At 44.9% G+C, this 26533-nt stretch overlaps 1 protein-coding gene across 1 annotated transcript in view; it reads right to left on the bottom strand.

The window, feature by feature from the left end:
- LOC142303032 (myosin-IIIb-like) overlaps positions 1-14371 on the bottom strand; it is a 73345-nt gene extending 58974 nt beyond the window's left edge. Inside the window, exon 1 of the mRNA XM_075344135.1 lies at positions 14246-14371. Within this exon, the coding sequence (XP_075200250.1) occupies positions 14246-14368 (123 nt within the window). The 5' untranslated portion in view covers positions 14369-14371. The remainder of the gene's footprint in view (positions 1-14245) is intronic.
- Between the last annotated feature and the right edge of the window lie 12162 nt (positions 14372-26533).

The following is a 26533-nucleotide window of genomic DNA, read 5'->3' as shown; positions in this document are numbered from 1 at the left end:
TGCCTTTTCCACATCCCTCTGCTCCGATTGGTGGCCAATACTGCGTTCTGATTAGGCGGCTGGCCTAGAAGGCAACTTTGTATCGCTTCATCCTTTGTTCCTTTTTGAGCCTTGCTTTGAGGATAGAACCTGCGACCTCACCCGGATTCATTCGTACTTTGTTCCCAGTTACTTGCTTTTCGGAGCGAAGCTGAATCTGCACCCGGATTCATCCCTCCTTCGTTCCCGAGTGTTTGCTTTGAGGATAGAAGCTGCGATTCCACCAGGATTACCTGTTCTTCACTGACAGACCTCAAAGCAAGGCTCAAAAAGGAACAAAGCATGAAGCGATACCCAATCAGAACGCAGTACTGTTCTCAGCACCAAAAAAAAAATCGGTGCAGAGGGGGGCGCAGAAAAGGTGACGCAACTACATGCCTGTGTGTCAGACTTTAAGTTCTCATCTGGGTCGTTAAGGAGATCGTTGGTAGGTGTCAAACATACAGATCCATCCTGCCCAGCAGGACTCCAACGAGCCAAAAATGGCCCAGGACATTCAGCAACAACCAACGATCTCACAGCAGGGGGCAGATCGTTGGTATGTGTCAAACATAACGAGATCGCTGGTGAAGTCTTTGTTTCCATTAGCGTTCTCGTTATGTGAAGTGGCCTTAAGTGAGCTGTATCTAAGAAAAGTCCGAGATTGGAAATTCACAGTAAGGGGTACTTTGCACGCTGTGACATCGCAAACCGATGCTGCGATGTCGAGCGTGATAGTCCCCTCCGCCGTCACAGCAGCGATATCTTGTGATAGCTGGCTTAGCGAACATTATCGCTACGCCAGCTTCACATGCACTCACCTGTCCTGCGACGTCGCACTGGCCGGCGACCCGCCTCCTTCCTAAGGGGGCGGGTCGTGCGGCGTCATAGCGACATCACACGACCAATAGCAGCGGAGGGGCGGAGATGAGCGGGACGTAAACATCCCGCCCACCTCCTTCTTTCCGCATTGCAGCCGGGACGCAGGTAGGAGATGTTCCTCGCTCCTGTGGCTTCATACACAGCGATGTGTGCTGCCACAGGAACAAGAAACAACATCGTACCTGTCGCTTCACCGGCATTATGGAAATGTCAGACCCTACACCGATGATACGATAACGACGCTTTTGTGCTCGTTAATCGAATCAAAAAGGATTTGCACACTATGATATCAACTGCGACGCCGGAAATACGTCACTTTCGATTTGACCCCACCGACATCACACCTGCGATATCGTAGTGTGCAAAGCCCCCCTAAAGCTATCTAATGACAGATTTTACACACTTTATATTTGTCATCTGTTCTATTGATTTATGCAAAGTTTGTTTTATTTCTATCTAAAATTATACAGTGGGATATATAAGTATTTGATCCCCTGTGGATCCCACCTACAAAAGGATGGAGCGGTGTGACATTGTTATCATAGGTATCTTCACCTGAGAGAAGCAGAATCTAAAGGAAACGTCTGACCTCTGGAATTGCAAACAAAGGTTTCTACCAAATATTCACTTCTGGTTTTCTATCGTATCAAATACATATTTTTTCATGCAATAAAATGCAAATTATCTATTTCAATCATACAATGTGATTTTCTGGATTTTTTTTTTAGATTCTGTCTCTCACAGGTGAAGTGTACAATTACAGACCTCTCCATTCTTTGTAGGTGGGTAAAACTTGCAAAATTGTCAGTGTTTCAAATACTTATTTTCCCCACTGCACATGGTTCCCTGTTCTTGCTGGAATTATAATATACATTTAAATATTTTGTGTGTCAATGTATGACAAGTGATCCAGATGAAAACAAATGCTGTGATGCTAAAATCAGTGCATACTCAGGCATTGATAAAAATGCTCCTACAAGAACTTCCAATCTAAAAAGACATTTAGGCTATGTGCACACAGTGCGTTTTTCGCAGCGTTTTTGCGCGTTTTTTCGGGTGCGTTTTTGGCCTCAAAACTGCATGACTTTGTTTCCCCAGCAAAGTCTATGAGTTTTCATTTTTGCTATCTGCACACAACTTTTTTTTTAAGCTGCGTTTTTAAGCTTTAAAAAAAAAAAAATGGACATGTCAATTCTTTCCTGCGTTTTCCTGCGTTTTTACCCCCATGCAATGCATTGGAAAAACGCAGCCAAAAACGCACCAAAACGCGGTAAAAACGCCAAAAACGCACAAAAAGGCAGTGTCAAAAAAATGCAGCGTGTGCACATAGCCTTACAATGCTTCCACCCAGATGTTTTCAAAGCGGTGACTGAGAAAGATAACAGCAGCAGCAAGAAACCAGTGCCCAGCACTTCCTGCCAGACAAAGGTGGAGGAAAGAGCATCTCGAACATCATTAACAAGATATAAGTGACAAAGTTACTGTAACAATGACAGCAGATATGAGTAAAGACGCTCATACAGCTTGTTGTGAAGGACGGTGTACCATTATCATTATTTGCACGACCAGCTTTTACAGCTCTTAATGGAGAAATGGCCGCAAACTTGGTGTTTCTCTGGAAAGAGAAAATGTTAAAAAAATTAGTGGTTGAAGAAGCTCTTAAACAAAAGGAAGATCTTAAAAAGACTCTCAAAAGACGCTTCATGTTTGTTAAAATGGATGCCTACACAAGTCACAGAGTGAACTATTTTGCCATCAATGTCCGATATTTTTGTGACAACAAAAATTGTTAGCAAGACACTGGCAGAAAAAGATACTAAAGCTCATCACATCAGCCAGTTTCTCCAGGCCTTAGTGGAAAAAATTATGCAAGATTAGGAACGCAAAAAAGAACAGGTTCTTGCTATTGTAACGGTCAATGCTTCAAAAATGATAAGTACAATAGGGGAGCACTACTAGACCTTGTACTAACCAATAGGCCAGACCGCATATCAAATATACAAGTTGGGGGTTACTTGGGGAATAGTGATCACAAAATAATAAGTTTTCATGTATTCTTTAGTAAGATGTCTAGTAGAGGGGCTACAAGGACACTAAACTTCAGGAACGCAAATTTTAAACGGTTGAGAGATGATCTTAGTACATCATCCCAGTTTATTGCACTAAGTAATAAAAGTACACAAAGCAAATGGGAGACTTTTATGAGCATCCTGAATAGGGCTTGTGCAGAAAATATACCCTATGGGAACAAACATGCTAGAAATAGGAGGAAACCCCTATGGCTAAATAGAGCTGTAAGGGAAGCAATAAAAGAAAAACAGAAAGCCTTAAAAGAATTAAAGAGGGTATGTAGTGATGAGGCATTATATAATTATAGAAAATTAAATAAAATATGTCAAAAGCAAATTAAGTTAGCTAAGTTTGAGACAGAGAGACTCATTGCGAGAGAAAGTAAAAATAATCCTAAAATATTCTTTAACTACATAAACAGTAAAAAACTGAAAAGCGATAGTGTTGGCCCCCTTAAAAATAGTCTTGGTGAAATGGTGGAAGGGGATGAGGGTAAAGCCAACCTGCTGAATGACTTTTTTTCTACGGTTTTTATACAAGAAAATGCCATGGCAGATGACATGACCAGTGATGCCATAAATTCACCCTTGAATATTACCTGCTTAACCCAGCAGGAAGTACGCCACCGCCTCGAAATCACTAAGGTTGACAAATCTCCGGGCCCGGATGGCTACACCCCAGAGTACTACAGGAATTGAGTTCTGTGATAGATAGACCATTATTTTTAATCTTCTCAGATTCCTTAATATCAGGGTCGGTACCGCAGGACTGGCGCATAGCAAATGTGGTGCCAATATTCAAAAAGGGGACAAAAACTGAGCCGGGAAATTATAGGCCGGTAAGTTTAACCTCTACGGTTGGTAAAATCCTTGAGGGTTTCTTGAGAGATGCTATACTGGAGTATCTCAAGAAAAATAACCTTATGACAGAGTATCAACATGGGTTTATGAGGGATCGATCCTGTCAAACTAATTTGATCAGCTTCTATGAAGAGGTAAGTTCAAGCCTGGACCAGGGAAATGCAGTGGATGTTGTGTATATGGACTTTTCAAAAGCTTTTGATACGGTGCCACACAAAAGGTTGGTACATAAAATGAGAATAATGGGGATAGGGGAAAATATGTGTAACTGGGTTAAAAACTGTCTAAGTGATAGGAAACAAAGGGTGGTTATTAATGGTACGTACTCGGACTGGGTCTCAGTTCATAGTGGGGTACAACAGGGGTCAGTATTGGGCCCGCTTCTTTTCAACATATTTATAAATGACCTTGTTGGGGGCATGCGGAGTAGAATTTCAATATTTGCAGATGATACTAAACTCTGCAGGGTAATCAATACAGAGGAGGATAATTTTATATTACAGGGAGATTTATGTAAATTGGAGGATTGGGCTGAGAAGTGGCAATTGAAGTTTAATGTAGATAAATGTAAGGTCATGCACTTGGGTAGAGGAAATAACATTTATGATTATGTACTTAATTGTAGAACACTGGGTAAAACAGACACAGAAAAAGACTTGGGTGTATGGGTGGATGGTAAACTTCACTTTAGTGGACAGTGTCAGGCAGCTGCTGCCAGGGCTAATAAAATAATGGGATGTATTAAAAGAGGTATAAGTGTTCATGAAAAAATATAGTTCTACCTCTGTACAAGTCACTAGTGCGACCGCACTTAGAATACTGTGTACAATTCTGGTCACCGATATATAAGAAGGACATAGCTGAACTGGAGAGGGTGCAGAGAAGAGCGACCAAGATTATTAGAGGAATGGGTGGGCTGCAATACCAAGACAGGTTATTAAACTTGGGGTTATTTAGTTTGGAAAAACGAAGGCTTAGGGGGGATCTAATCACTATGTATAAATATATGAGGGGACAGTACAGAGACCTTTCCAAAGATCTTTTTACACCTAGGCCTGCGACTGGAACACGGGGGCATCCGCTACGTCTTGAGGAAAGAAGGTTTAATCATAATCACAGACGAGGATTCTTTACTGTACGAGCAGTGAGACTATGGAACTCTCTGCCGCATGATGTTGTAATGAGTGATTCACTACTAACATTAAGCAGAGCCTGGTCGCCTTTCTTGAAAAATTTAATATTACCAGTTATGTATATTAGATTTTATGACAGGGTATTGATCCAGGGAACTAGTCTGATTGCCGGATGTGGAGTCAGGAAGGAAATTTTTTCCCCATTGGAACTTGTTTGCCACATTGGGGTTTTTTTTGCCTTCCTCTGGATCAACATGTTAGGCTACGGGTTGAACTAGATGGACTTAGAGTCTCCCTTCAACCTTAAAAACTATGATACTATGATACTATGATACAATTAAACTGATGAATGAGAGTAATGAACAACAGCTAGAAGAAAATTTAGGATTCAGTCTCTGTGAGATGGAGCCACAGCCCTGCTCATGTAACTGAGGAGCAAGCAGATATTACAACAGAAGAACAGCAAAATGATACTTTAAGATTAGATGATCTTGTTGAAGCGCCTTAAAAACACTTTCATGTTCATCAAATGCGCTGTGTTGTGCACACGGTGCAGCTGGCAATGAGAGATCGTCTGCAAGAGGGACATGCTGGAAATCTGATTGGAAAAGTGAGGAAATTGGTTATTGCCGCCAGAACCCCTAAAATTGATTCCATCTTGAAGAGACGTGCTAGGAAAGGGGCAATTGTCGATCAAGCCACTCGGTGGGGCAGCACTTATTTAATGACTGAGCAATTGCTTGAACTAAAATCATTTCTTATAGATATGGTGAACCCTCAAGTAACCTTAAATGAAGGTCAATGGACACAGGTGGCTGAATTGAAGGAATTGCTTAAATCACCCATTTACCATGACTATAAAATTACAAGCTGAGGATTTAACTCCTGGCATTTTCATAAGGGAGTGGAAGAACTTGCTATTTTGCCTGTCCCAAAGAGGAGGTTTAATCGCAGATGGCATTTCTGCTTCAATGAAATGGAGAGAGACACAGCTATTGGAAAATAAAATTCTTCTGGCAGCTGTTTATGTGGATCCAAGTCATCATATACTGCTTGATGATCAACAACTTACTAAAGGAAAAGAAGCTTTGAGTGAGGTAGCAGTTAGTATGAGCGGCTACAGGACTGCCAGGCGCAAGAGGACTTGGGGCCCGACAGTGCTACTGCTGCCATATCTTCATCCTCATCAGATGAGGAGTTTAATTTTGACAAGTATTTGGATGACATGGAGCAGGCAAAGCTGTGCCGCAAGGAAAAAGATTTCACTCCGTCTCCTATAGCAGCAGATTGACCAGATTTCAGTAAAATTTTTCACTTGCTCTCAAAGAAATAGAAAAATGCAACCATTCATCAAAACTGACTGTGCATGAGGCAATTCCTTTATACCCGGAAATTGTTAGAGATGTTGCCCATGTGGTTACGGCTTTGCCTCCAACCCAAGTTACTGTAGAGAGGTTGCTCTCTAGCCTTAAAATTATTAGGTCAAATTTGGAGGTCATCTGCGAAGGAGGATCTGATGGAAGCAATTCTACTTCTTACAACAAATTCACAGACTGCACAAATGTTATTTAGTAGGTTTTTGTTGAAAACTGTTTTTTTGCCACTTACATAGTTTATTACATAGTATAATAGATAGATAGATATATATATATATATATCTCTCAGTGTTACACATGCAAAAACAGGAAAATAAATGTCTAAGGCCGTCTGGCCACTAACTAACAACAGAATGCTAACTACAAAATAAACCTATGTAACAAACAAAAGGTACTCTCTTACTGTGTCGGTTCCTCAGCACAGCAAGCGGAGGTATGGAGTCTCATATATATATATATATATATATATATATATATATATATATATATATATATATATATATATATATATATATATATATATATATATATGACGGTGTATGCGGCAGAGCAGTAAGGGACGCCAGGCCACGAAACAATCCAAAGGGCTTTATTGGAACCACAAAGATAAAGCACCAAACAAATATAAATCCTTAAAGTCTGCAAGGAGTCCACAACAAAACAAAAGATCCAGGGGCGCCTGCCAGTATTCCAACGCCAGGGAAAATATGGCAATGGTCCTTATACGAGTTCCTTGAGTCCAAGAGGGTGAACAACAAAACGCAATCCCACGTGGCCACTGATCTCCAATCTGTGACAGTCCATACACAGGCTCTAGGATCCAGCCTCAGCAATAGATACTAGTCCTTCTCCAGCCGAGATCCAACTAACTGAACTAACATGGGTCTCATTGTTCTTCTCTCCTGGGATCAGCCCCTTAGGTGGGCAGAAGAGTCCAACTCCGCCTGGACACTTGATACATGAATGGACTTTAGACTCCTGGCTCTGTTCTGTTTACAAAGTTGTGGATTGGAGAAGTCTCATGCTGAGAAGAACAAACAATCCCCCAGCAGTAGTACATACAGGACAGTCAAGGAGAGACAGACTATTACACCATGAGCAAAGGCAGGGGAGGGACACACTGTTACATCCCCTTCCCCCCTCAATTTGTGTACGGACTAGTGACCTCAACAGGTGGCTTGTCAAGTACACGTAAACATGCCGACCCTGACTCAGGGCTCCTCTTACCTGGACAATCTGTCTGCATTTTGTTGTTGGCTGCCCCTTCTATATTGTATTGTAAAGTTATAGGGCTGCAGAGCCAGGCTCCATCGCAGTAATCGTCCATTGTCCCCAGAGACTCTGTTCAGCCAGGTGAGGGGATTGTGATCAGTAACCACAGTGAATTCCCGTCCATACAGATACGGCCTTAATTTCCTAAGGGCCCATACTACAGCCACACATTCAAACCTAAAAATACTACCCTGAATGAGACACAAACAAGTACATAGAAAAATATATAAACTTTATTGTTTAAAAAGATTTTTTTAAAAAAATATAATTAAAAGGTAGTACAGCAGAAAAAAGTGTCACACAGTAGACACCATTAAATGTTAACAGAAGACAATCTGTCAATTCAAAGTAGTAGTCCTAATAACAATATGATATTAATTCATCATGACAAATCATGTACCCTAATAAGGAGTACTGCACAAGAAAGGACACAGGTTTTTAAATGTGTTAGCAACTGTGACTAGATGGTATTAGGTACGCAGGGATGTTTAGAGTAACAAAATACCATGAGAAGGGCTTAAATGGAGCCCAAAAAAAAATCAGGAAACAATAACATCAAAAAAACATGCCTGCTAGAAAAATATCATTCACAGTGCTAGATGGAAATACAGCCTCACCATTCACACCCTGACGCGTTTCGCAGTGGCTTTCTCCAAGGGTCCACTATTTTGTGAAAGGTTGCAGGTTTTCATTCCGAAAGGTATGTTTAGAAATTCATACAGACCAAAGGGGGTTATAAAAGCCGACCTTTCTCTACCTTCCTTCGTCAGGGGAATTTGCCAGTATTCCTTACTGAGATGCAAGGTGGTGACGTATCGTGCCCCAGCTAGCCGGTCTACAAGTTCATCAATGCGGGGCATTGGGTAAGCATCACTGATGGTATGGTCATTTAGTCGTCTGTAGTCCACACAAAATCGAGTACTCCCATCTTTCTTGGATACTAACACAAAAAGGAGAGGCCCAAGGACTATGGGAGGCCTGAATCACCCCAAGCTGTAACATCTCCTCCAGCTCATGCTGCATGGTGTTTCTAACTGATTCTGGTACCCAGTAGGGAGCCTGCTGTATGGGACGGATGCCCTGAGTGTTCACATGATGTTGGGTTACAGAGGTTCGACCAGATCGGGATGAGAAAGCAGCCTGTCTCTGATGGAGCACTCCCAGCATTTGTTTTTCTGTAAGGAATCTAAGTGATCTCTCAGAGGAACCTGTTCCACAGTGGATGGGGCTCTGGCTGCTTCAACAAGATCAGGTAATGGGTCCTCATCCTCCTGACCATCTTCTGAAGCCAGCCGACAGCTTACTATCATAGGTAATGTCCGATCATGATACTCCTTAATCATATTCACATGGACAGTCTTTTGTCTTAGACCCTGATCATCTAGAACAAGAAGGTAATTGGTGTCGTTTAGTTTTCTGAGAACCTGGAAGGGACCATGTTGTCTGGAGCTTATTTTGCCGATGGAGAACAATCATTAAGACTTATTGTCCCTCTACAAATTCTCGATAGCGTGCTTTGCGGTCATACCATGTCTTCTGTCTGGTTTGAGCCATCCATAGCCAAACTAGCAAGTTGAGCCAGGGTTTCCCGAAGCTTGAGGACATATGGAACAACAGGGATTCCTGTGTCTTCAACTTGCCCCTCCCAATATTCCTTTAGCAGAGTTAAGGGTCCTCTGACCTTTCTTGCATAGAGTAGTTCATAGGGGGAAAACCCAGTGGCCTCCTGGGGAACTTCCCGATAGGCGAACAAGAGATGGGGTAGGTACTTCTCCCAAGTCGGCATCCCTGTCAGTGAAGGCCCTCAGCATATTTTTCAGTGTTTGATTAAACCGTTCACAAAGTCCATTGGTTTGGAGGATGGTATGCTGTAGTTCGAATTGCTCGTACTCCACAGGTGCACCACAGACACTGCACCAACTCTGACATGAACTGGGAGCCTTGGTCCGATAAGATCTCACTTGGGAATCCTACTCGGGTAAAAATGGTAACAAGGGCCTCGGCCACCTTGGCTGCAGAAATACTTGACAAGGCCACGGCTTCTGGATATCGGGTGGCGTAATCCACAACAGTGAGAATGTACTGCTTTCCAGATTTATATTGACAGCTACTCTTTGAAAGGGTTCTTCTATTATAGGGAGTGGTTGCAAGGGTGCCTTTGGGTGATCTCCGGGTCGCCCTCTACGCTGACATAGGTCGCAAGTTCGGCAGAAATGCGCCACTGCTTGAGAAATTCCAGGCCAATAGAAAATTTGAGTCAGTCGTCTCTCGGTACGGGTTTTCCCTTGATGGCCGACAGTAGGAATGTCATGAGCAAGGTGTAATAGGGAAACTCTGTATTTCTGAGGAACAATCAGCTGTTTGCTATAAGTCCAGGGTTTATCTAGGGAGTCAGCATTGGTAATCCGATATAGAAGTCCATTTTCTCTGATAATTTTTTCCCCATTTTCTCCTAACTGCCCTACTTCAGCCCGAGCTCTAAAGATAGCCAGGGTGGGGTCAGGCTCTACCTCTTGTCTAAACTGAACTTTATCCCAAGTGACATTCATATGAGCCCCACAAGAAGAATCACTCACCGGCTGTGATGGCAGTTCGGGTAGCCTCATTTCCATGGATGGGTTGTACACGTCCACATGGGCTGCTCTCTTGGCTTGACTTCTGGTTACCACACCGACAAAGTGGCATTGAAGATTCCCCACATCATTCCCTAGAAGAATGTCTGCAGGAAGGCCGCTCATCACACCGACCACACATTGTTTGGCCCCAAAGCCATAATCCAGGGTCACACTCGCTCTTGGAATGTATCTTTGAGTACCTCCAGCCAATTCAATGGCAATTCCTGGTCCCTTTTGCATTGCTTCTGGTTGAATTACTCGAGGATCTGCGATGGTGAGAAAAGCCCCAGTGTCACGAAAGCCAACAACTTTTTGGCCATCCAGCACAACCTCCTGTAGATGTTTATGCTGAAGATCAGAAGAACGGGCGGCTGTGGCTCGCACCCCATAGACTCCTGGTAGGGAAGTCAACATATCAGAGTCTTTTGTCGAATCATCAGGGAGTGAATCTAGCTCTTCTCCTGTTTAGGTTGTTTGTAGATAATGGACAGGCAAAGGGGGTCTGTAACTGTTTTGCCTCCAAACACCTGGACAGTGAGCTTGCAGATAACCCAGCTGCCCACATCCATAACATCTACGTTCTATGAGTCTTTCTCCATGTCGTACTCCCAAAGAGGAGGCAGGAGTAGTAGGAGGCACATTCACACGGGGTCCGCCATGTGTTGGTAGTCTAATGGGACGATTAACATTCGAGGCCAAAGGACAAGGGACCACTGGTGTTTGGGGAGCTGGTAGATTTTTCTCACTGACTAGTAGCCTTATCCACTGAGGCTTGATGGTGAGAAGCTCATCAGCTAGAGCAGCAGCTTGTTCCACTGTCTCTGGTCTCCTCTCACGCACCCATTCCCTGATTTCAGCAGGGCACCTGGCATAGAACTGCTCTTTCAGGATGACCTGGAGGAAGGTCTCCCAAGTTAAGGCCCCCCTCTCCCTCCAGCCAGCGATGGCATACTTGTTTCAGTCTGTGGGCATACATCTTGAAAGACACTTCCCCATCACAGGCTAACGTACTTAACTGAGTCCTATAAGTATCTGGGGTCACGGCATAATGTTCTAGAATGGTCTGTTTTATCTCCCCATACTCACAATTCCACTGAGGGTCCATAGCTCTATAGGCATTGGCAGCTCCACCCTCCAAGAGGCCCACCAGGTGTCTGACTCGCTCTCTTTCTGGGACTTCTATTAATCGGCACTGATGCTCAAAGTCCTGGAAGAAGCCCTCAATGTCACCAGCAGCTTCATTAAATGGCTTAAAGTCCTTGCGGGGCACTCTGGAGAATTCCCTCATAGTGGGTGCTGTGGTTACAGTTTGTCTGGAGCCTCTAGCTGGTTCCACAGCAAGCCTCTACAGCAATGCTGCCCTCTCTTGAGTTCTGCGAATGGCCTCCCTCTTATCTTCTCTGGTGACCTCATCTCCAAACAGTGCCATCTCCTCCTCATACCACACAACCCATTGACTTTTTTGGGCATTTACCTCCAGCTCCCGTCTTTCCTCCACTTGCTGTGGAAATCCTTCCTGGGTGCCATCTTTCAGGCAAGCGTTTTCTAATGCCTCAATTAGTTGCTCCTTAGAGAGTCCTTTGTAGCCGACTCCTAATTCACGGGCCTTTGTTTGTAGGCTCACCACAGTCCAGTTCTTGTACTCTGAGGTTCTGAATCCAGATGTTAATGGGCCGTTGTCCTCCATTCTTTCTGCTCTGATCCCGCCGCTGCCAACCAGTTTGTGACGGTGTATGCGACAGAGCAGTGAGGGACGCCAGGCCAAGCAACAATCCAAAGGGCTTTATTGGAACCACAAAGATAAAAGCACCAAAGAAATATAAATCCTTAAAGTCTGCAAGGAGTCCACAACAAAACAAAAGATCCAGGGGCGTCTCCCGGTATTCCAACGCCAGGGAAAATATGGCAATGGTCCTGATATGAATTCCTTGAGTCCAACAGTCCATACACAGGCTCTAGGATCCAGCCTTAGCTATAGATCCTAGTCCTTCTCCAGCCGAGATCCAACTAACTGAACATGGGTCTCATTGTTCTTCTCTCCTGGGATCAGCCCCTTAGGTGGGCAGAAAAGTCCAACTCCGCCTGGACACTTGATACATGAATGGACTTTAGAAGTCCTGGCTCTTTCTTGTATACAAAGTTGTGCATTGGAGAAGTCCCATGCTGAGAAGAACAAACAATCCCCCACCAGTAGTACTTACAGGATAGTCAAGGAGAAAGACTATTACACCATGAGCAAAGGCGGGGAGGAACACACTGTTACAGGTATATACACCGGGGCGTGCACTGGGCATGGGGTATATACACTGGGGCGGAATTAGTTGATACTTTGTTGGGGAAAGGCGAGGATCTGTGCTGAGGGCAGGTCCTTGTGCCTGCCTGTGTATGGACTATGCGACATTGAAGATCAGCTGCTACGTGGGATTGTGTTGTCTCAGCCACGCTATCGGATTTAAGGAACACATCTAAGGACTGTTGTTGCATTTTCCTTGCCATCGGATTGCTGTGTGGCACCCCGGATCTGTTTTCTTTGTGTAGACTCATTGTGGACTCTAAAGAACCATTTGGATATTGGATGTGTTATGCTCCTTGCCTCAATAAAACTTGTTGGATTGTTCTTCAACCTGGTGTCCCTGCCTGCTCTGTCGCATACCCCATGACGGAGGCGTACACTGGGCTTGGGGTATATACACCGGGGCGTGTACTGGGCATGGGGTATATACACCGGGGCGGAGCGTACACTGGGCATGGGGTATATACACTGGAGCGGAGGGTCGGGGCGTACACTGAGCTTGTGGTATATACACCGGGGCGGAGGGTCGGGTCGTACACTGGGCTTGGGGTATATACACCGGGGGTGGAGGCTCGGGGCGTGCACTGGGCATGGGGTATATACACCGGGGACGGAGGGTCGGGGCGTGCACTGGGCATGGGGTATATACACCGGGGACGGAGGGTCGGGGCGTGCACTGGGCATGGGGTATATACACCGGGGGCGGAGGGTCGGGGCGTACACTGGGCATGGGGTATATACACCGGGGGCGGAGGGTCGAGGCGTACACTGGGCTTGGGGTATATACACTGGGGCGGAGGGTCGGGGCGTACACTGGGCTTGGGGTATATACACTGGGGCGGAGGGTCGGGGCGTGCACTGAGCATGGGGTATATACACCGGGGCGTGCATGGGGTATATACACCGGGGCGGAGGGTAGGGGCGTACACTGGGCATGGGGTATATACACTGGGGCAGACGGTCGGGGCGTACACTGGGCATGGGGTATATACACTGGGGCAGACGGTCGGGGCGTACACTGGGCATGGGGTATATACACTGGGGCAGACGGTCGGGGCGTGCACGGGGCATGGGGTATATACACTGGGGCAGACGGTCGGGGCGTGCACGGGGCATGGGCTATGTACACCGGGGCGTGCACGGGCTATGTACACCGGGGCGTGCACGGGCTATGTACACCGGGGCGTGCACGGGCTATGTACACCGGGGCGTGCACGGGCTATGTACACCGGGGCGTGCACGGGCTATGTACACCGGGGCGTGCACGGGCTATGTACACCGGGGCGTGCACGGGCTATGTACACCGGGGCGTGCACGGGCTATGTACACCGGGGCGTGCACGGGCTATGTACACCGGGGCGTGCACGGGCTATGTACACCGGGGCGTGCACGGGCTATGTACACCGGGGCGTGCACGGGCTATGTACACCGGGGCGTGCACGGGCTATGTACACCGGGGCGTGCAGGGGCTATGTACACCGGGGCGTGCAGGGGCTATGTACACCGGGGCGTGCATGGGGTATGTACACCGGGGCGTGCATGGGGTATGTACACCGGGGCGTGCATGGGGTATAAAACACCGGGGCGTGCATGGGGTATAAAACACCGGGGCGTGCACGGGCTATGTACATCCGAACGTGCATGGGGTATATACGCCGGGGCATGGGGTATATACACCGGGGCTGGTGGGGTCTGCACCGCTTATTCTGTGGGGTCGGTCACTCACATACACCCGCAGCTGCAGGTATCGGGAGTGCAGATTCTGCAGCAGCTTCTCCTCGTCCAGATCCGGCACAGACGCCGCGTCGTCCCCGGGGACAGGAGGCAGCAGCCCGGCCGCCGGCTCCATGTGTGTCCGCTCCTCTCCGCTGCCGGCCAATGTGACAGCGGAGACGCCCACAGAGGGTGAGGAGGTCAGAGATCGCAGGTGTGAGCGGAGCCCTGTATATAGATATACAGTGCTATATAATGTGTCCTGTGTGTATATATGATGCGTCCTGTGTGTATATATGATGTGTCCTGTGTGTATATATAATGTGTCCTGTGTGTATATATAATGTGTCCTGTGTGTATATATAATGTGTCCTGTGTGTATATATGATGCGTCCTGTGTGTATATATGATGTGTCCTGTGTGTATATATGATGTGTCCTGTGTGTATATATAATGTGTCCTGTGTGTATATATAATGTGTCCTGTGTGTATATATAATGTGTCCTGTGTGTATATATAATGTGTCCTGTGTGTATATATAATGTGTCCTGTGTGTATATATGATGCGTCCTGTGTGTATATATGATGTGTCCTGTGTGTATATATGATGTGTCCTGTGTGTATATATGATGTGTCCTGTGTGTATATATAATGTGTCCTGTGTGTATATATGATGCGTCCTGTGTGTGTATATATAATGCGTCCTGTGTGTATATATGATGCGTCCTGTGTGTATATATGATGCGTCCTGTGTGTGTATATATAATGCGTCCTGTGTGTATATATGATGCGTCCTGTGTGTATATATGATGCGTCCTGTGTGTATATATGATGTGTCCTGTGTGTATATATGATGCGCCCTGTGTGTATATATGATGCGTCCTGTGTGTATATATAATGCGTCCTGTGTGTATATATGATGCGTCCTGTGTGTATATATGATGTGTCCTGTGTGTATATATGATGTGTCCTGTGTGTATATATGATGTGTCCTGTGTGTATATATGATGCGTCCTGTGTGTATATATGATGCGTCCTGTGTGTATATATGATGCGTCCTGTGTGTATATATGATGCGTCCTGTGTGTATATATGATGTGTCCTGTGTGTATATATGATGTGTCCTGTGTGTATATATGATGTGTCCTGTGTGTATATGATGTGTCCTGTGTGTATATAATGTGTCCTGTGTGTGTATATATGATGTGTCCTGTGTGTATATATGATGCGTCCTGTGTGTATATATGATGTGTCCTGTGTGTATATATAATGTGTCCTGTGTGTGTATATATGATGCGTCCTGTGTGTATATATAATGTGTCCTGTGTGTATATATAATGTGTCCTGTGTGTATATATAATGTGTCCTGTGTGTATATATGATGTGTCCTGTGTGTATATAATGTGTCCTGTGTGTGTATATATGATGTGTCCTGTGTGTATATATAATGTGTCCTGTGTGTATATATGATGTGTCCTGTGTGTATATAATGTGTCCTGTGTGTGTATATATGATGTGTCCTGTGTGTATATATGATGCGTCCTGTGTGTATATATGATGTGTCCTGTGTGTATATATGATGTGTCCTGTGTGTATATATGATGTGTCCTGTGTGTATATATAATGTGTCCTGTGTGTATATATGATGTGTCCTGTGTGTATATATAATGTGTCCTGTGTGTATATATGATGCGTCCTGTGTGTGTATATATAATGCGTCCTGTGTGTATATATGATGCGTCCTGTGTGTATATATGATGCGTCCTGTGTGTGTATATATAATGCGTCCTGTGTGTATATATGATGCGTCCTGTGTGTATATATGATGCGTCCTGTGTGTATATATGATGTGTCCTGTGTGTATATATGATGCGCCCTGTGTGTATATATAATGTGTCCTGTGTGTGTATATATGATGCGTCCTGTGTGTATATATAATGTGTCCTGTGTGTATATATAATGTGTCCTGTGTGTATATATAATGTGTCCTGTGTGTATATATGATGCGTCCTGTGTGTATATATGATGCGTCCTGTGTGTATATATGATGCGTCCTGTGTGTATATATGATGCGTCCTGTGTGTATATATGATGCGTCCTGTGTGTACATATGATGCATCCTGTGTGTATATATAATGTGTCCTGTGTGTATATAATGTGTCCTGTGTGTATATATGATGTGTCCTGTGTGTATATATAATGTGTCCTGTGTGTATATATAATGTGTCCTGTGTGTATATATAATGTGTCCTGTGTGTATATATAATGTGTCCTGTGTGTATATATAATGTGTCCTGTGTGTATATATAATGTGTCCTGTGTGTATATATAATGTGTCCTGTGTGTATATAATGTGTCCTGTGTGTACATATGATGCGTCCTGTGTGTATATATAATGTGTCCTGTGTGTATATATGATGCGTCCTGTGTGTGTATATATAATGTGTCCTGTGTGTATATATAATGTGTCCTGTGTGTATATATAATGTGTCCTGTGTGTATATGATGTGTCCTGTGTGTATATATAATGTGTCCTGTGTGTATATATAATGTGTCCTGTGTGTATATAATGTGTCCTGTGTGTATATATGATGTGTCCTGTGTGTGTATATATAATGTGTCCTGTGTGTATATATAATGTGTCCTGTGTGTATATATAATGTGTCCTGTGTGTATATGATGTGTCCTGTGTGTATATATAATGTGTCCTGTGTGTATATAATGTGTCCTGTGTGTACATATGATGCGTCCTGTGTGTATATATAATGTGTCCTGTGTGTATATATGATGCGTCCTGTGTGTGTATATATAATGTGTCCTGTGTGTATATATAATGTGTCCTGTGTGTATATATAATGTGTCCTGTGTGTATATGATGTGTCCTGTGTGTATATATAATGTGTCCTGTGTGTATATATAATGTGTCCTGTGTGTATATAATGTGTCCTGTGTGTATATATGATGTGTCCTGTGTGTGTATATATGATGTGTCCTGTGTGTATATATGATGTGTCCTGTGTGTATATATGATGTGTCCTGTGTGTATACAATGTGTCCTGTGTGTATACAATGTGTCCTGTGTGTATACAATGTGTCCTGTGTGTATACAATGTGTCCTGTGTGTGTATATATGATGTGTCCTGTGTGTGTATATATGATATATAATGCGTCCTGTGTGTATATATAATGTGTCCTGTGTGTATATAATGTGTCCTGTGTGTATATATGATGTGTCCTGTGTGTGTATATATGATGTGTCCTGTGTGTGTATATATGATGTGTCCTGTGTGTGTGTATATATGATGCGTCCTGTGTGTATATATGATGTGTCCTGTGTGTATATATGATGTGTCCTGTGTGTATATATGATGCGTCCTGTGTGTATATATGATGCGTCCTGTGTGTATATATGATGTGTCCTGTGTGTGTATATATAATGTGTCCTGTGTGTGTATATATAATGTGTCCTGTGTGTATATATGATGCGTCCTGTGTGTATATATGATGCGTCCTGTGTGTATATATGATGCGTCCTGTGTGTATATATGATGCGTCCTGTGTGTGTATATATGATGCGCCCTGTGTGTATATATGATGCGTCCTGTGTGTATATATGATGCGTCCTGTGTGTATATATGATGCGTCCTGTGTGTATATATGATGCGTCCTGTGTGTATATATGATGCGTCCTGTGTGTATATATGATGTGTCCTGTGTGTGTATATATGATGTGTCCTGTGTGTGTATATATGATGCGTCCTGTGTGTGTATACAATGTGTCCTGTGTGTATATAATGTGTCCTGTGTGTATATAATGTGTCCTGTGTATATATAATGTGTCCTGTGTATATATAATGTGTCCTGTGTGTATACAATGTGTCCTGTGTGTGTATATATGATGCGTCCTGTGTGTATATATGATGTGTCCTGTGTGTATATATGATGCGTCCTGTGTGTATATATGATGTGTCCTGTGTGTGTATATATGATGTGTCCTGTGTGTATATATGATGCGTCCTGTGTGTATATATAATGTGTCCTGTGTGTGTATACAATGTGTCCTGTGTGTGTATACAATGTGTCCTGTGTGTGTATACAATGTGTCCTGTGTGTGTATACAATGTGTCCTGTGTGTGTATACAATGTGTCCTGTGTGTATACAATGTGTCCTGTGTGTATACAATGTGTCCTGTGTGTATACAATGTGTCCTGTGTGTATACAATGTGTCCTGTGTGTATACAATGTGTCCTGTGTGTATACAATGTGTCCTTTTTTATATACAGCTCTGGCAAAAATGAAGAGACCACTGCCCAGTTGTATAAAATCATCTCCTCTCCATGTCTGACTTCCATTCCAGTGTCGGTTGAATTCCACCAGATTCCACTTTATTCTACTAAGGCTATGTGTCCACGGTAGAATGTACCTGCGGATTTTTCTGCATGAAAATCCGCGACTTTCGCGGCAAATCCGCACCTTATTTTTGCCGCGGATTTACCGCGGATTACCGCGAATTTGCCGCGGATTTTGATGCAGATTTTTTTTTTTTCCCCCATTCTATACCCAAAATCCGCCTCAAAATCCGCAACAATAATTGACATGCTGCAGATTTTTCCAGATCAAAATCCGCCGCGGAAAAATCCGCAGCATGGACACAGCATTTCCAAAATGCTATTGAAATGGCTTGGAAGTGCCGCTGCTGCAGATTTTCGGAAAATCCGCGGCAAAATCCGCGCAAAATCTGCAGCGTGGGCACATAGCCATGTTCTTCTGATTAGGTGATCACCTGAACCAAATCTTATGTAACGAGAGAAAGTATAAGGCCTTGTGCCCACGGTGCTTTTTTTTCAGCACAAAAAAGGTGCTTTTTTCTGTGCTGCTTTTCATGCTTTCATGCTTTTTTTTTCATGCTCCTTTTCATGTTTTCGTGCTTTTTTTCTTGCTTTTTTTTTATCCTTCTCTTCATGCTTTTTTTTCCTGCTTCTTTTCGTGCTTTTTTTGTTACTATTGAATACTTGTTTCAGCTCATTAAAGTTGGATGTGAAAAAAAAGGTGAGTGATTAGACAACACGAGGAGCAGAAGCGTTCTTCCTCCCCTGTGCTTTCTGATGTAGCAGAGCTAGATCGGTGACAGAAGACCAGGATCGAGGAGGGGTGAGAGGGAGTAATAAAGATGGAGTCCCTAAGTGTCTCTGTGTTTTTATTTCTAATAAAGTATTTTTTCTATGTGGTGTCTTTTTTTTAACCCTTTATTGGAGATTCTAAATGGCCGGATCAAACTTCGCCTGACATTAAGAATCTCGGACTTAATACCAGCTGGTAAAACAAAGCTGGTATTAACCCCTTATTACCCAGCATGCGACCCAACACCAGGTCCGCTGGGAGAGTTGGACACAGCGCCAAAAGATGGCACTTCTATGAAAGCACCATTTTCTGGGTCAGCTGCAGACTGCAATACGCAGCATGGAGCCCAGAAAGCTTGGGCCACTCTGCGCTGAAGATTCCAGTCCCTAGCTGTCTGGTTGTACCTGGCTGGACACAAAAATTGGGTGAAGTCCACGTCATTTTTTTTTAGATTTTTGGCAAAAAAACTCAAGGAAAAAGGGCTTCCCTGGATTTTCCATTGCCAGTGAAGGTCACACCAAGCAGTAAGGGTTAGCAGCTAGTAGCTGTTTGGGTTACCCTTAGCTAGCAATAGAAAATGCAGCGGGAGCCTACGCATTTTTTTTCTTTACCCCTAACCCTTTTGGGTTATGTGTTTTGGTTTTTTATTTTTTTTTAAATAAATTTAAAAAAAAAAAATAATAAAACCAAAAAATCGACATGGGTTTCGCCATATTTTTGTATGCCAACCAGGTACAGCAGGCAGGTATGGGCTGCTCCCAACCCCCAGCTGCCTATTTGTACCCAGCTGGGAGCCAAAAATATAGGGAAGCAATTCTTTTTAATTATTTAATGAATTTCATAAAATAATTAAAAAAAAAAAAACGACGTGGGCTTCACCCAATTTATGTGTCCAGCCAGGTACAACTAGTCAGCTGGGGACTGGAATCCGCAGCACAGGGTGGCCCAAGCTTTCTGGGCCCCCCCGCTGCAAATTGCGGTCCGCAGCCACCCCATAAAATGGCGCGTTCATAGGAGGCGCCATCTTCTGGCGCTGTATCCAACTCTTCCAGTGGCCCTGGTATCGGGTGGCTCGCTGGGTAATAATGGGATTAGGGACAGCTTTGTATTATCAGCTGGCCCTAAGCCTGAAATTCATGGTGTCACGCCAATATTAGACATAGCCACCATGAATTTCTAGTAAAGATAAAAAACACAACACACAGAAAAATATTTTTTATTAGAAATAAAACACAACACAACACAATTAGTGACTCCATCTTTATTGAACTAAAGAACTCCCCTCTGCCGTAGTCCTGGGTTGAGGGTCCCGCGCCGTCCAATCCGGATCCAATATCATCTGATCAGAAGGCAAACTGATTAGATGATGACACATCATTTGATCGGTGTGCCTTCTGATCAGATGAAATTGGATTCAGGTCTTTGAACCTGACACAGGTTCAAGGACCTGAATCAGATTACACATCAGCTGATTGTTTAAAAGTCCCATGGGCTCCAGGACCTGCTGGTAAGCAGCTGATGCTGTCACCTGATAGCATCATCCGATCATTTAAGTTCAGCGAAGATCAGCTGATTCATCACCTGCTTGTTAAAAAGCCGGCAGGCTTTTCACCGCTGGACGTAAACAATCAGCTGCTTACCGGCAGGTCCTGGAGCCCATCGGACATGACCCAGGAGACTGCAGAGAGGTGAGTAAGGGGAAGAGTTCATCCCAGCGGCAGATCTCCAGGAAACCCCGGTGATCCTCCTACATGAACTGTATTCGCCGCTCTCAGCTGTCAGTGCCGGCTCCCTGCTCTCTGCACACGTAGCAGAGTACACATCGGGTAATTAACCCGATGTGTACTGTGGCTAGGAGTGCAGGGAACAGGGAGCCGGCACTGTCAGTGTGAGAGAGTCGGACGCTGGTAACGAAGGTAAATATCGGGTAACCAAGGGAAGGGCTTCTTGGTTACCCGATGTTTACCGTGGTTACCAGCGTCCGCAGAAGCCAGCTCCTGCTGCCTGCACACGTAGCAGAGTACGCATCGGGTAGTTAACCCGATGTGTACTGTGGCTAGGTGTGCAGGGAGCCAGCGCTAAGCGGTGTGCGCTGGTGACCAAGTTAAATATCGGTTGGTTACCCGATATTTACCTTAGTTACCAAGCGCAGCATGCTTCCACGCGTCGCTGCTGGCTGGGGGCTGGTCACTGGTTGCTGGTGAGATCTGCCTGTGTGACAGCTCACCAGCAACCCGTGTAGCGACGCTCCAGCGATCCCTGCCAGGTCAGGTTGCTGGTGGGATCTCTGGAGCGTCGCTTTATGGTGGGATTTCCTAGAGATCCCCCGCTGGGATGAACTCTTTACCTTGTGACGTCAGCAGGGGTCCCTGCAGAGGTGTGCGGTAAACAATGGGAGATAAGGAAATAGCTGCCAACGCTGGCTATGTGGCATTCTTCTATGAAGGAATCTACATAGCCATAGCTTTCTTTTCTCCCTAAAAACGCCCAAACGCATAAAATATAAAGCAACGTGGGCATTACACATGCGGTTTTTCCTGCTTTTTTTTCCCTACTCCATTGAAGTCAATTGGGGAAAAAAGCAGGGAAAAACGCTAAAACAATTGACATGTTGCTTCTTTTTTCAGCAAGAAAAAAAGCAACTGAAAAAGAAGTAACGTGGGCACAGCAAGTCCCGATTCTCATAGACTTTGCTGGGATGCTTTTTCCGTGCTTTTATTGATTACAAAAAGCAATGAAAAACGCTAGAAAAAACGCTAGAAAAACGCCCTGTGGGCACAAGGCCTTACAGCGTTTTTTCTAGCGTTTTTCATTGCTTTTTTTAATGGAGTCAGGGAAAAAAGGAAGAAAAAACGCATGTGTAATGCCCAAGTTGCTGTTTACTTTATGCGTTTGGGCGTTTTTTAGGGAGAAAAGAAAGCTATGGCTATATAGATTCCTTCATAGAAGAAAGCCACATAGCCAGCATCGCCAGCTATTTCCTTATCTCCCATTGTTTACCGCGACACCTCTGCAGGGACCCCCTCTGACATCACAAGGTAAAGAGTTCATCCCAGCAGGGGATCTCCAAGAAATCCTCCTGCAGGAATTGTATTCCCCTCCTGACATCCCCGAACTTACACAGAGAGGTGTCGCGGTAAACAATGCAGGGACCCCGCTGATGTCACAAGGTAAAGAGTTCATCCCAGCGGGGATCTCCAAGAAATCCTCCTGCAGGAATTGTATTCACCTCCTGACATCCCCAAACTTACACAGCGAGGTGTCGCGGTAAATAATGCAGGGACCCCCACTGATGTCACAAGGTAAAGAGTTCATCCCAGCGGGGATCTCCAGGAATGCGGGGGAAGGGGGGGCATTACTCGGTAATCCCCCTGCATGAATTGTATTCACCTTATGACATCCCCGAACTTCCCTGCAGTGACATGTGAGGGTAAACAATGCAGGGACCCCCGCTGACGTCACAAGGTGAATAGTTCATCCCAGCGGGGGATCTCCAGGAAAGCCCCCAGTAGTTCTCCGGCATGAATTGTATTCACCTCCTGACATCCCCGGACTTCCCTGCAAAGAGATGTCGCGGTAAAACACCGCAAGAATACTGAATGCCTGGTGCACAGCCTATGCCACATAAATGCAGGCAACCACCACTGACGTCAAGGTGAACCCCGAAAACCCTGGTGATCCTCCTGCAAGAACTGTGTTCACCTTGTGCCGTGCACCAGGCATTCAGTATTCTTGCAGTGTTTTACCGACACCACTCTACAGGGAGGTCCGGGGATGTCACAAGGTGAATATAGTTCATGTAGGAGGATCACCGGGGTTTCCTGGACATCCGCCGCTGGGATGAACTCTTCACCTTAAGGTACCGTCACACTAAGCGACGCTCCAGCGATCCCACCAGCAACCTGACCTGGCACGGATCGCTGGAGCATTGCTACACGGGTTGCTGGTGAGCTGTCACACAGGCAGATCTCACCAGCAACCAGTGACCAGCCCCCAGCCAGCAGCGACGCGTGGTAGCATGCTGCGCTTGGTAACTAAGGTAAATATCGGGTAACCAACCCGATATTTACCTTGGTTACCAGCGCACACCGCTTAGCGCTGGCTCCCTGCACACCTAGCCACAGTACACATCAGTTTAATTACCCGATGTGTACTCTGCTACGTGTGCAGGCAGCAGGGAGCTGGCTTCTGCGAAAGCTGGTAACCACGGTAAACATCGGGTAACCAAGAAGCCCTTACTCTGGTTACCCGATATTTACCTTTGTTACTAGCGTCTGCTGCTCTCACACTGACAGTGCCGGCTCCCTGTTCCCTGCACTCCTAGCCACAGCACACATGGGGTTAATTACCCGATGTGTACTCTGCTACGTGTGCAGGGATTAGGAGCCGGCACTGGCAGCTGAGAGCAGCGGACGCTGGTAACAAAGGTAAATATCGGGTAACCAAGGGAAGGGCTTCTTGGTTACCCGATGTTTACATTGGTTACCAGCATCAGCAGAAGCCGGCTCCTGCTGCCTGCACATTTAGTTGTTGCTGTCTCGCTGTCACACACAGCGATGTGCGCTTCACAGCAGGACAGCAACAACTAAAAAATGGCCCAGGACATTCAGCAACAACCAACGACCTCACAGCAGGGGCCAGGTTGTTGCTGAATGTCACACACAGCGACATCACTAGCAACATCGCTGCTACGTCACAGAAACCGTGCTTCAGCAGCGATGTTGCTAGCAACGTTGCTTAGTGTGACGTGGCCTTTACTCACCTCTCTGCAGTCTCCTGGGTCACGTCCGATGGGCTCCAGGACCTGCCGGTAAGCAGCTGATTGTTTACGCCCAGCGGTGAAAAGCCTGCCGGCTTTTTAACAAGCAGATGATGAATCAGCTGATCTTCGCTGGACATAGCATCATCCGATCGTTTATCAGGTGACAGCATCAGCTGCTTACCGGCGGGTCCTGGAGCCCATGGGACTTTTAAACAATCAGCTGATGTGTAATCTGATTCAGGTCCTTGAACCTGTGTCAGGTTCAAAGACCTGAATCCAATATCATCTGATCAGAAGGCAAACCGATCAGATGATGTGTCATCATCTAATCAGTTTGCCTTCTGATCAGATGATATTGGATCCGGATTGGACATCGCAGGACCCTCGACCCAGGACTATGGCGGAGGGGGGTTCTTTAGTTCAATAAAGATGGAGTCACTAATTGTGTTGTGTTTTATTTCTAATGAAAAATATTTTTCTCTGTGTTGTGCTTTTTATTATCTGTACTAGGGAAAAAAAAAAAATGCACGGTTTCGCTGCGCTGCTCAGAAAGGTAGTGATAAGGTTATTTGGGATGTAGATTTATTAATTATTTACATGCCACTACGCGTTTCGGGGGTACAACCTCCCCCTTCCTCAGGTAGCAGTAAAATGCAGGAAAATCAAATCTTAAATACATAAACTGGATGAAGAGAAAAAAAAAAAAAAAGAGAATCCTTATTCCCTTAATCACATTGAATCCCCATCGGGGTGGGATCATTCAGACAATTAGTTGATTAGGAAGGCTCTCCCCTAGAAGATACCGATCTTTTGCATTCATAAAAAAACAATGGTATATACGGGTTTAGAAAAAACACCAATACATAATGAAATAAAATGTGCATTAAAAACATTAATAAAAGACAATAAATATATATCATTATTTATTGTCTTTTATTAATGTTTTTAATGCACATTTTATTTCATTATGTATTGGTGTTTTTTGTAAACCCGTATATACCATTGTTTTTTTATGAATGCAAAAGATCGGTATCTTCTAGGGGAGAGCCTTCCTAATCAACTAATTGGGGATTCAATGTGATTAAGGGAATAAGGATTCTCTTTTTTTTTCTCTTCATCCAGTGTGTGTATTTAAGATTTGATTTTCCTGCATTTTACTGCTACCTGAGGAAGGGGGAGGTTGTACCCCCGAAACGCGTAGTGGCATGTAAATAATTAATAAATCTACATCCCAAATAACCTTATCACTACCTTTCTGAGCAGCGCAGCGAAACCGTGCATTTTTTTTTTATTTTTTTTTTCCTTGCATCTTTATCTCCCTATGGGAGCTCACGGGGCTGCTGCAGCCAGAACCAGGATCGTACTATCCGTTTGAATCTAACACCAGGGGCTGGGGAATCACCGCATCTGTGATCACGGGACCATCCAACCCGGAGGAGGAGCTGCTATCAGACGCCGGTCCGGCGGCTGCACACTGCACGTGGAAACCCCGATCGTGTGAGCAGAGTCCTGCGGAGTCAGGAGGACTGGATCCCTGCTGACAAGGAGCGGTGAACTTGCGATCCCCCTTCAATACCACTATCAGTGTTGTACCTGACGTACAACACTATCAGGTGAGTGTGCACCTCACATTGTACATACCTCGGTACATTAAGATCCCACACAGGAGCGCCCTCTCTCTCTTTTTTCATTTATTATCTTTACTAGAAATTCATGGTGGCTATGTGTAATATTGGCGTGACACCATGAATTTCAGGCTTAGGGCCAGCTGATAATACAAAACTGGCCCTAATCCCATTATTACCCAGCGAGCCACCCGATACCAGGGCCACTGGAAGAGTTGGATACAGCGCCAGAAGATGGCGCTTCCTATGAACGCGCCATTTTCTGGGGTGGCTGCGGACTGCAATTCGCAGCGAGGGGGGCCCAGAAAGCTTGGGCCACCTTGTGCTGCGGATTCCAGTCCCCAGCTGCCTAGTTGTACCTGGCTGGACACATAAATTGGGTGAAGCCCACGTCGGGTTTTTTTTTTTTAAATTATTCTATGAAATTCATGAAATAATTAAAAAGAAGGGCTTCCCTATATTTTTGGTTCCCAGCTGGGTACAAATAGGCAGCTGGGGGTTGAGGGCAGCCCGTGCCTGCCTGCTGTACCTGGCTGGCATACAAAAATATGGCGAAACCCATTTCGATTTTTTTGGTTTTATTTTTTTTTTAACTTCATTAAAAAAAAACAAAAAAACCCAAACACATCAACAACTTACCCGTGGAGGATATATCACCACCTTGCTGCCCACCACCACCCCCGGGATCCTCTGATCGTCAGCGGCGGTGCCCCATTACCTCACCGCACACCACGGGTGGCATCACGGATCATAAACTTACAAATTTCCCTTTACATATTCTCCTTTTGTTGT

Source organism: Anomaloglossus baeobatrachus, chromosome 1 (assembly GCF_048569485.1).
Source record: "Anomaloglossus baeobatrachus isolate aAnoBae1 chromosome 1, aAnoBae1.hap1, whole genome shotgun sequence".
Lineage (NCBI taxonomy): Eukaryota > Metazoa > Chordata > Amphibia > Anura > Aromobatidae > Anomaloglossus > Anomaloglossus baeobatrachus.
The sequence above is the reverse complement of the archived record's forward strand: the minus strand, read 5'-3'. Positions and strand labels throughout refer to the sequence as shown.